Source organism: Octopus sinensis, linkage group LG7 (assembly GCF_006345805.1).
Source record: "Octopus sinensis linkage group LG7, ASM634580v1, whole genome shotgun sequence".
Classification (NCBI taxonomy): domain Eukaryota; kingdom Metazoa; phylum Mollusca; class Cephalopoda; order Octopoda; family Octopodidae; genus Octopus; species Octopus sinensis.
Genome location: NC_043003.1, coordinates 47,146,185 through 47,158,545, shown reverse-complemented (window position 1 = coordinate 47,158,545; position 12,361 = coordinate 47,146,185). Strand labels below are relative to the sequence as shown.

At 41.6% G+C, this 12,361-nt stretch overlaps 1 protein-coding gene across 1 annotated transcript; it reads left to right on the top strand.

Moving 5' to 3' along the window:
• The first annotated feature begins 10,424 nt into the window (after window positions 1-10,424).
• Window positions 10,425-10,940, top strand: LOC115214397. Its single transcript, XM_029783592.1, has one exon. It carries the CDS (start codon window positions 10,425-10,427, stop codon window positions 10,938-10,940), a length of 516 nt encoding a protein of 171 aa, XP_029639452.1.
• Window positions 10,941-12,361: the final 1,421 nt, after the last annotated feature.

Sequence of the window (12,361 nt, the reverse complement as noted above, 5' to 3'; positions counted from 1 at the left end):
GGCAATATTTTGCAGCAAACAGAGATTCTATATTTCGCTTCAAATCATGTAAATTTGCAAGTCTTAGAATAAATCGCAAACGTTCATCTCTGAGTCTTGACCGCAAACGCAGATATATTTATCTTCATTGTCGAAAAGAACTGCCCATAAACATATGTACTTCTAAATATGACCATAATTCGCAGAGCCGAGGCAAACAGGGAAATCTGTTACATGGAAAAAAAGAAAACTTGTTCAACTCTGAAACTCTAATCATTGCATATTTCTGATTCAGTATGGTGTCACACTGAAGTTCCACTAACTTTACTTGACATTCCTCAGAAGTACTACCAACGTCCATGGCCAGTGGAGTAATAATAAACATAATTTCTTTTTCTAACGCTGAAAGGTCTTGAAAACGCCGATCAAATTCTGTTAGCAAATTTCAAATTATATTTGCATATTTTTTCAAGCGCAGTGCGTCGACCTTGCCTGATGACTGCTTAGGCTACTGAGTGCAAGCTGTTTTGCCCACAATGAAAGTTTACGCTTGTACGATCTCATTCACTCGTACATCATCGTAATAACCTGCTATGGATCATGAAGGCTCAAGTTTAAAGTGCTAAAGTCTTCTGTCAGAATAGTGAGGAACACCAGATTAGATATGAAAGAGGGATTACTAAGTTCAGGAACATTATTGTCTTTCATTGCGTTGGACAAAAAAAAAAAAAAAAATCAGAACAATTCTTCGACTGAGCCACCTTTCTTCAGTATTATGCAATGATTCTTCGAATACTTTATCAATGGAGGCTTGAAAAGAAGTAAACTGTCTGTTGTTGAGAGCCTGTGCTCAAATAAAGTTATCAATTTTCACAGCTATAGCTATAACACTCTTCACCTGAACTACTTTCCACACAGATCCTCTTAATGCATAATACAATATATAGCGGAGAGAGATGACATCAAGGTTGTTCAGTTTATTTTTGAGAAGTCTAACTATGCACACCCGTTCAGAACATATTAGAAGGTACACTGTCTGTTGCCACCGATACGAATTTTTAACCAATTCAATCCAGTATGTTCAATGCACATTTCCAGAGCACTAGATACGTCTCACCCTACTATTGTTATTTTCGTTGATAGTAAATCTTGTAATTTGTCAGTAACATTACAGTTTTTGCCAACTCCGCAGATAAGGACAGTGCAATAAGAAGTGTCTACATCAAGCGCAAGGGGAACATTTTTTTCAAAATCTATCGCAGTCGTATCCAGGTGCTGATATGGATTGCTTGCTAAATAAATGATGCGGCGAGAAACAGTATTTACTGAGGAGCTAATACTCTTGTAGCGGTGATTCGAAACCGAACCGTTAGGTAGCCGGTCAAGCATCACAATGTGATCGATCTAATAAGCAACAATCAGCGTCAAGCCATTGCATGATTCAATCTTCTTCTTGTGCACTATAGTAAAAGGTGTTTTATTGGCAGTAATTACAGAATGTTGAGGTAGCCATGCGTTGTGATTCTATTCTCGCCACATCCAGCCGGTTAAAACAGATGGCCTTTGGTTGACAGGAATTTTCATCGCCACGGATACAGCTCAATTGTTTTCCAATTGTGATGGGCCGACCACAGATTGCTGCTTCAGTAAGCGTGTCGTAAACTCTAGGCAGCATGTTTTTCTCAGAATATAATTATTACTGTTAGTGTTTGTAAAAGACCAACGCAGTCAAAACTCTGGCTAAAACTCTATATGCAATAATAAAATCTTCCGCTAATTATTCGCAGTGTTGTCAGTTACTTTTTCGCGCAGACTGAGAAATAAATTTTCATTCAACAAACCTAACCTCAGACCAGCCAACAAAATAACACTGCAACTCGCGACACTCAAATAGTTTCTTTTTCTCCGGGCAGACGATTTCCTTAACTTCAGCAAATGGTCGTGACGATTTTTCCAATTGTTTCTCTAAAAAAACAAAAAAAAAACAAAAAAAAAAAAAAAGCAAATTTCTATCACTTTATTTAATTTGGAAAAAGAGGTCTTGTTACTTTGTTACTTTATCATGGCCGACTTATGTGGCTCAATTTTTTTCCTCTTGTATCTTCCATTGTAAACTTCATAGCGTTCTCTGCGTTCCATAATGACTTCAAATGTTTTCTGAAATATTAAGTCAGACTGATTAGGTTGTTAACTTGTTGGCCAAATAAACTATATTAAGGCTCTTGGCATTCAACAGAAAACAATTTGATACTATTCTAGTAAAATATTTTATGAAAATAATTTAATATTAAAAAAAGAACTTACAAAAACAGTTTATTCATTATGTAATATAAATATGCACGAATAAAATCATGGATTTTTTTGTTGGTATTAATACTTATTGAAATTAAAAATTGAGCAAAAAATATTTTAATACTTAAAAACGACACGATTTTTCCTTTAACACGGCACATACAGTCACATTTTCGGGAAAATTTTGATTATGATGAAATTGTAGCAGTTAGTTAGTTAGTTACTTAATTTTTTGGCTCAAAAAGCAAAAAGCAAGGCATGGAGTTATGTACAGGGTGGTGTTCATGTAAAGAGTTCAGGCCACTTGTGGTCAAGGGAGACTTTGAACCATCACGTCCGGCAGCTTATTCCACGGATCCGCAACCCGGACGGAGAAAACCCCTCTCCTTCGATTGAGATGAAATCGTCGCAGATAGAGCTTTTCGGAATGACTCCGCAGCCGACGCTCTGGAGCAGGAGTGAAGAACAGCTCTTTCGAGAGTTTACACTTTCCGCTTATGATGTTGTGAGCAAGAAGTCATGTATATTTAAATATAGACTGGCCTTGTATGCTTTGAAGGCGTGCGCTAAAAATGTACTGCAGGCAGAATGTGAATTCGGTCACAGGTAATGACAGTAGGAAAGGCGGCGAGCTGGCAGAAACGTTAGCACGCTGGGCGAAATGCATAGCCATATTTCGTCTGCCGTTACGTTCTGAGTTCAAATTCCGCCGAGGTTGATTTTGCCTTTCATCTTTTCGGGGTCGATAAATTAAGTATCAGTTACGCACTGGGGTCGATGTAATCGACTTAATCCGTTTGTCTGTCTTTGTTTGTCCTCTCTGTGTTTAGCCCCTTGTGGGTAGTAAAGAAATAGGTAATGATAGTATGAATGATCGCTGTTCACATATATTTATTTAGTCTGCAGGTTGCTTGTTTGAAACTTGATTTTATGCGTTTAGAAGTTTGATACGGAGCATTTTTCAGTTTTTTAAGCCAAGTCTGTGACTATATATTTTCTTTTACCTTAAAAATAATTTTGTTTTAAGATGGGTTTTCATAGTCTATGTTAGGCGGAGGTGCAAAACCGTGACAATATAAATCATTAAAAGAAAATAATTTTGTAACAACTTTAAATTAAAAAAAAATGCGCCCTTTTAAAGCCTAGCCAGGCTCATGGGCCCGATTTCCCGGTTTCTATGGCGTATGTGCTCCCCAGCTGGACGAGACGCCAGTCCATCGCAGCGTTACTCATTTTTGCCAGCTGAGTGGACTGGAGCAACGTGAAATGAAGTGTTTTGCTCAAGAACACAACGCGGCGCCCGGTCCAGGAATCGAAACCACAATCTTACGATCATGATGCTGACACCCTAACCACTAAGCCACGCGCCTCCACTTGTAACAACTTTTAGTGAACGTATAGCAGAAGAGTTGAAATGAACATGCATTATAATAAGTAATTATAATTATGCCCTCTCTCAAATCTGTAGAATCGTTTTCCCACCTTTTCCTTTAGTTTAGGCAAGGAAAGCTATCTCTCAGACAGTTGTCCATTTTCATGTGTTCACAAGATTGTAATATATTTACTGAAGTTGTAAACTTGAACCTCGCAACCCACCTGAGACCATTCTCTTTACTCTTTTTTTACTATTTTTACTTGTTTCAGTCATTTGACTGCGGCCATGCTGGAGCACCGCCTTTAGTCGAGCAAATCGACCCCGGGACTTATTCTTTGTAAGCCCAGTACTTATTCTATCGGTCTCTTTTGCCGAACCGCTAATGACGGGGACGTAAACACACCAGCATCGGTTGTCAAGCAATGCTAGGGGGACAAGCACAGACACACAAACACACACACACACCACATATATATATATATATATATATATATATATATATATATATATATACGACAGGCTTCTTTCAGTTTCCGTCTACCAAATCCACTCACAAGGCATTGGTCGGCCCGGGGCTATAGCAGAAGACACTTGCCCAAGATGCCACGCAGTGGGACTGAACCCGGAACCATGTGGCTGGTTAGCAAGCTACTTACCACACAGCCACTCCTGCGCCTATGTTCCCTTAAAGTAGCCACTCTTGATTTTATGATAAAAACTTCCTGCTTTAAAGTGAAAGTGATCTAAATTTAAAACCTATCTAAATATATTAAGATATGTTACAAACACTAGTTTATTAATAACAAAGTTATTTAACTAAATTTTTCGTTATTTTAAAAATTAACTGAAGCAAAGACAGTGTAATTCAACAGAAATATGCCTAACAAAAGTGTTAAATCCACAACTTGGCCATTCGAGGATTTAGAGGAGTTCATTCTGTTGCTAGAAATCTACAAAATCTCCGGTCACACGCTAATTTTCTCCTTTCCAACAACTAGTTCTGTAGGTCATCAGAAGGTAATGGGCGTTTCTCCAACTCACTCTAAGCCATTACAAAACTGTTTTAATGGTACATGATCATCTCACTACTAACCAATGAAACGTATCGCCTCAGTTTTTGACATACTTCCTTAATGCGTTGTATATACTCCCAATCTGTGAATGCGCGTGGCTTCGTGGTTAGGCTATTCGGCTCATGATCGCGAGGTCATGAGTTCGATTCCCGACGACGCGTTGTGTCCTTGAGCAAGACACTTTATTTCATGTTGCTCCTGTTCACTTAGCTGGAAAAAATGAGTAGTACCTGTATTTCAAAGGGCCAGCTTTGTCACTTTATGTCACGCTGAATCTCCCTGAGAACTACTTTAAGGGAACATGTGTCTGTGGAGTGTTCAACCACATTCTCGCTAATTTCATGAGCAGGTTGTTCCGTTCACCGGATCAACTGAAACTCTCGTCGGCGTAACCGACGGAGTACAAGTTTATTGAATCTTTTCGGCTTGAACGGCAGTTTTTAAAAATAATTTCCACGTAACTAAACACTTTTAAACTTTGTATACTGGTAGAATGTGTTTATAAAACATTTTTTTCTCTTGGCTTTATTGAGAAAATTCTATAGTTTGTGAGAAATTTGTTGTTTTTTTTTCTTCAATTTCTGCAATTTCAACCAATCAATGACGTCTATTGAGGTGAAAACATTGTGCCGTATGAATATGTCCCTCGTTTAAGAAACAGATTGGGTTTATTTACATTTCTGAAGAAAAAAGATACACTCCCCCCCACCCCTAACACTAACCCTAACCCTAACTAACCCTAAAACAGATTGAAATGCAATAGATCGATACTAGGGTCATAATTATGGGTGACAATTTCATATGACACCGCTAGAAAAAACTGCCGTTCAAACCGAAAAGATCCGTTTAGTTTACTTCTAATTTATAAAAAACGATGAGCACTCCTGACGCAAATAACGCCGATACGTCTCCACTGAGACATCCATTCACTTCAATGTTTATAAGTAAATACCAGTCCAAACATTTTTTTTTGTGTGTCATATTACGCAGTTTTAACCACATGGTTCCGGGTTCAGTCCCACTGCGTGGCATCTTGGGCAAGTGTGTTCTGCTATAGCTCCGGGCCGACCAATGCCTTGTGAGTGGTAGACGGAAACTGAAAGAAGCCTGTCGTATATATGTATATATATATGTGTGTGTGTGTGTGTGTGTGTGTGTTTGTGTGTCTGTGTTTGTCCCCTAGCATTGCTTGACAACCGATGCTGGTGTGTTTACGTCCCCGTCACTTAGCGGTTCGGCAAAAAGAGACCGATAGAATAAGTACTGGGCTTACAAAGAATAAGTCCCGGGGTCGACTTGCTCGACTAAAGGCGGTGCTCCAGCATGGCCGCAGTCAAATGACTGAAACAAGTAAAAGAGTATTGCATGAACACCTTTCCTATTAATGAAACACATAAATTATGTTCTAATATTAGGTTGGCAAGTAAGTTCCCGCCGTTTTTAAAAATTAAAATTTTTAAAAAGGTTTAATAAAAAATAACAACTAATTAATCAGTAATGTATTCACCCTTGTTGTTTACAACTTCTTTCCAACGTTCAACAAGATTTTCAATACATCGTTGGTAGAAATCATCCGATTTCGACTCGAAAAATTGATCCAACTAAGCTCTCAATTCTGCATCAGTATTGAACGAAACTCCGCATATAGCATTTGAAAGAGATCGGAAGAGGTGGGAATCCGTTGGTGTCAAATCAGGAGAGTACGGCGAGTGTGGCAGCACTTCCCAGCCATGCGTTTCAATGGCTTCATTGGTCATATTGGCGATATGAAGGGGGGCGTTGTCATGCAGCAGAACTCCATGCTGCCGATTAGGTTTTTTTCTCTTGAATAGCCGTGTTGAGTCGTTCCATCTGTTGAACATCGCTTGTGTCCATGAGTTGAGCGGTGACGAGCAAGCAAACCAGCGGAGACTGTGGCTCGTTGGTTTTTGTTGTTGTCACTTAAAGCATCCGGAACCCATGCTCCATACTTCTGAACCTTTCCCATCGAGTGAAGATGCTTCTCTATAGCAGTGTGGGGGCATTTCATTTTATCTGCTATTTCCCTTGTTATTTGACGAGAATTTTCGTGCAAAAGTTGGTTTAATCGCTCTTCATCGAACTCAACTGGACGACCAGAACGAGGTGCGTCTTTGAGGTCAAAATTGCCATTTTTGAATTAGGCATATCAATCACAAGGGGTGGTTTCAGCTATGGCACCCTCTCCATACATAGCACAAATGTGACGAGCAGCTTTTGCGACCTTAGAACCTTGATTAAAAGCAAAAAGGAGGAGTCGAAAACGTTCGTTTTTCTTAACTTAACATTCCATTTTAATGATCTGAAAAATAAACAAAAATTAACTAAAATTAACCAGAAAAAAACAAAAAAAAACAAAACAAAACAAAATAGATTTCAAAATGATTCAAAAAGGAATTTTCGAAAAAAATAGATTCCAATTAAAAAAACGCTATAAATTCCAAAATTTTATAAAACGGCGGGAACTTAGTTGCCAACCCCAATACATAAAGAACTCTTGTTACACAGACACAGACACACAGACACACACACACACACACACACACACACACACACACACACACACACACACACACACACACATGCACAAGCACGCACATACTCACTCAGTCACACACACACACACACACACACACAAATGAGTGATCTCCAGAAGGGGATTACTCACAGAATCTCAACGTACTCATGGAAGACACGATCCTACAGCTCTTTAGCTAATCATCTAAGAGAAGATAACTCCATGCAAATCCTGCATCCAGATAACTACAGGGCTAGTGACGCTCTAGTGACACTCGCTGAATCAGACCAATACAAGCCCGAAGGATGCGACAATGGGACTGGATCTGCACAAACCATCCCCCCATTATCGATGATTCATTGTGCAGGTTGTTCAACAAACTAAAACACCAGCACCAATCCCGTCACCATCGCACTTAAGTTCAGTAAAAAGTACTGTACTGTTGACTTGCTGGAATCTCATTTGTCGAAGTGACGGGTGGCCAGGATCTCTATCCCACAGACGCACGCGCGCATACACAGAGACATACGTACCAGTTCTATGTTACTGGTATATGTAATGAATGTAGTGGTTATTAGTATTGTGTAGGGCAAGATTCATGACAGACGAACTGTAGACAGGAACATCGTTGCGGGCGGCCTAGGAAGTTGGTCAGCAGTGAAAGGGACTTCCGGTGAGAGAAGAGCAACAAAAGAATGTCAACAGTGAGTGTGAAACGAATCTGAATGAACTAAACAGAAGTAACTGGCGACCTAAACCCCAATGTACGTAAAGCAATAAACCTTTGATAAATGTATTCTCGTCTCCACTAGTTTGTTTGCTCTTCTATGTCCGCGATCGGAGCTCCGGACGCAGGTTCCTAATCGACACAGGAGCAGAAGTAGCGTGATTCCGGCGTCGGCAGTGGATCTCCGTCACGGAAAGCGGAGCCAAACTTTAACAGCCGCCAACGGGTCCACAATCGAGGCATACGGTCGTCACATCCTTTCTCTCAACATCGGATCGCAAAATGAACATGGGTATTCACCATCGCCGATGTCCATCAGCCCATAATCGGTGCAGACTTTCCTCGACAACAGCACATACGCTTCCGTGTCTCTTGCAACATCTACACATGCCGCCCCCCAGCATAGCAACCGTCTCACAGACCAAGAACGAATTCTTGAATCTTCTTGTAAGTCGTCCCAATCTCACCACTCCGACACTCTCCAAACCTACAGCCCTCTACAGAGTGACACACCACACCTCCACCACCGCCCCTGTGTACAGCCGCGCACGTCGTCTATTACCAAACTTACAATCGCGAAGGCCAAGTCCGACAATATGGAAGCATTGGGCATAGTTCGCCGATCAAGCAGTCCTTGGTCGTCACCCCTGCATGTGGCCCCCAAATCCAACTGAGGTTATCGACCCCGGGGAGATTACCGCCGCCTCAACGCAGATACGACACCTAGCTGCTACCCCTCTCCACCCATACAGGATTTCTTAGTCCAGCTAGCCGGGTGCTCGGTTTTCTCGAAGGTTGACCTCATCCGGGGATACCACCAAATACAGTACAAGACGACGATGTACCGAAAACCGCTGTGATCGCTCCTTTCGGTCTGTACGAATTCCTATGTACACTCTTTGGATTGAAAAACGCAGCACAATCCTTCCAACACCTGATGGACACTGTGTGCAGAGGTCTCGATTTTGTCTTTGCATACTTAGATGATATCCTTATTGCAAGCCAAAACGCGGAGCTACATAAGAAGTACCTAGTGACTCTTTTTGATAGGCTGGAACAGTATGGTTTAGTAATCAACTCCACCAAGTGCGTTTTTGGTGCGACAGAAATCGACATCTTGGGACATCGAATCACAAGTGCCGGCGCTACATCCCAGCCAGAAAAGTGAAAACTATCCTATCCTTTCCATATCCCATCACAAGCAAGGCTCTACACCAATTTGTGGGCATGGTAAACTTTTACCATCGCTTCATCCCTTCTGCAGCAAGAGTAATGAGACTCCTAAATAAATCACTGTCGAAAGAGGGCTCAGAAAGACAGGTAGAGTGGGATAGTACAATGACTTCAGCCTTTGAATCCACAAAACAAGCCCTGGCTCACGCAACCATGCTGTCCCATCATCATATGTCAACATAGACGGCACTCACAGGTGATGCATCCGACACAGCCATTGAGGCATTTTGGAACAACATATCATCAGCCAGTAGCGACCGCTCGCTTTCTTCAGCCGATAACTATGACCCCCTGAACAGAAATAGAGTGCTTTTGACAGGGAACTACTGGCTGTCCATCTAGGTGTCCGCCACTTTCGCTATTTCCTTGAAGGCCACATATTTACAGTATTCACGGATCACAAACCACTCACCTTTGCTATGAGCAAGCTCGCGGAGCCTTGGTCTGCACGTCAGCAACGACAGCTGTCGACCATTTCTGAGTACACTACAGACATCCAACACATAGCCGGCAAGAGCAACCCAGTTGCCGATTCTCGTGCTCCTACCTGCTCTCACACCTACCTAGCACCAATAACGGAAGGCTTGGATTACGAAGATATGGCTGCAACTCAACAGACAGATGACAAGATCAGGGCATACCGCACTGCCATCACATCACTTGCCTTGCAGGACGTACACTTTGGCTCTAACAGCACATCCCTACTGTGTGACGTATCCACTGGGAAGTCACGACCGATCGTCCCATCAGCCTGGCGCAAGAAAGTTTTCGACGTCATTCACAGACTTTCCCACTCATGTACCAAAGCCACACAGCAGCTGCTGTCAAGCAAATTTATCTGGCACGGTATGGCCAAGCAAACCGGGGACTGGATCAGGACCTGCATCCCCTGTCAACAAGCCAAGGTTCATCAACAGACCAAAACACCCCTTGGCAACTATGAACCACCTCAGGCTGGATTCAACTATGTCAACATCGACCTTGTCGGCCTCCTACCACCTTCACAGGGTTGCTCGTATCTACTGATCTTGGTACACCAGTTGGCCTGAGGCTATCCCTCTCTGCAGCACGGAAACACAAGAAGTCAGCCGAGCCTTCAATGCAAACTGAGTCGCCAGTTTCGGTGTCCCAGACAGCATCTCATCCAGTCGGGGTCCACAATTCACCTCAAAGCTATGGAATGACATGTGTGACCTGTTTGAAATCACAATGAACCACACAGCAGCCTACCACCCACAGGCCAACGGATTAGTGGAGAGATTTTACTGCCGCCTGAAGGAATCCTTGACAACCAGACTTAATGGGCCAAATTCTATTGACCAACTCCCATGGGTGATGATGGGAATCCGCACCGCCCCAAAAGAAAATCTCAACACTTCTTCCGCGGAAATGGTGTACGGTACCTCTCTTACAGTGCCAGGAGAGTTCCTTCCGAATACGAAGTCAGACCCGGATGTCAAAAGGTACCTCGCTCAACTGAGAAACAGCGTGGGCCAGTTGCGCTCTGTTCCCATGTCAACACACGGTACACCCAGGTCATCCATACCAGATGACCTCCGCACGGCTAACTTTGTGTTCGTTCGACGTGACACACGACGAAAATCCCTCCAGTCACCCTACGATGGTCCATATCAAGTCATAAATCCGAGAGTTAAAACATTCCAACTCCTAATTGGCGGACAACAACACATAGTCTCCATCGATAGACTGAAACCGGATTCATGACAGACGAACTGTAAACAGGAACTTCGCTGCGGGCTAGCTGGGAAGTTGGTTAGCAGCGAAAGAATGTCAGCAGTAAGTGTTAAACGAATCTGAATGAACTAAACAGAAGTAACTGGCGACTTAAGTCCCGATGTACGTAAAGTAATAAACCTTTGATAAATGTATTCTCGCCTCCATTAGCGTGTTAGCTTGTTTGCGTATAGCTTAACAAAGCCATAGCTGACAGCAGCTTACTTTAAAAACTCCGTAGGCCAGTGTGATACGCACCAAATGAAATAACAGAAAAAAGTAAATTCTCACAGATTTTATTTATCCATCACAATTCATCGTTAAGGGAGAGGGGCACAGAGTGTGTACTACACAGTCCGCTGTTCTATGAGACAGTTTTGTCTTGGCCCAAAACAGTATCCAGTGCATTCTGTAGAAAGGAATTGCAATGAAAGCCATTAATTAGTTAAGCAAAGTTATGTTGAACATTCCAGAAATTTCGCTTGCGATTGATACGTATGTCACACACACACACACACACACACACACACACACACACACACACACACCACACACACACACACACACACACACACACACACACACACACACACATAAATCAGAACACAGACTCACACATGAAATGGCATGCATACTTGGACACATACATATGTCTACATACATACATACATACATACATACATAAGTGTGTACTGAACGAATCTTGTTTCTGGGTTAGAAACCGGTTTTTCCTTCATTGGTGAGAAAATTTAGAAATAAAACTGGATAACATATGCATATACACATACTGACACATACATATACACGTACATATACATACATACATGTATATATATGCACATAGATACATACACACATACGTACATACATACACGCATGTATATATGCACATCCGTACATATACAGACAGTTATACATACACATAGATACCTACCTACCTACATACGTACATACATACATACATACAAACAAAGATACATACACAATATGCACATATGCACATGCATGCATAATATACATTCCCGTAATGCATAAATATGTATACTATTATGTGCAACTTTAAGAACAAATTTTACACATACTCTCTCACGTCTTTGTTCTAGTATGAAAGCGAGTTCAACAAGTAAGCGATTGATGGGCGGATAATTTGAAAGAAAAGAGCGTGGAAATGTTACGAAAAATATTTGATGACTAATCTAGCATTGTTTGAATTGAGGAAACACCTCACAAATTTCGTAACAGTACGATTTGATTAGACAAAGGCGTTTGATTTTTTTTTCCCAGCCATTGTTTCCCGTAGTCACATGCTTTCGATAAAATTACCCGCTTCTCTGGTTTTTCCAATTGAAAAAAAGCTCGCAAAAACTTCGTCAGTATTTTTTATATCTGTAACTGAAAGCAGAATGATTGTA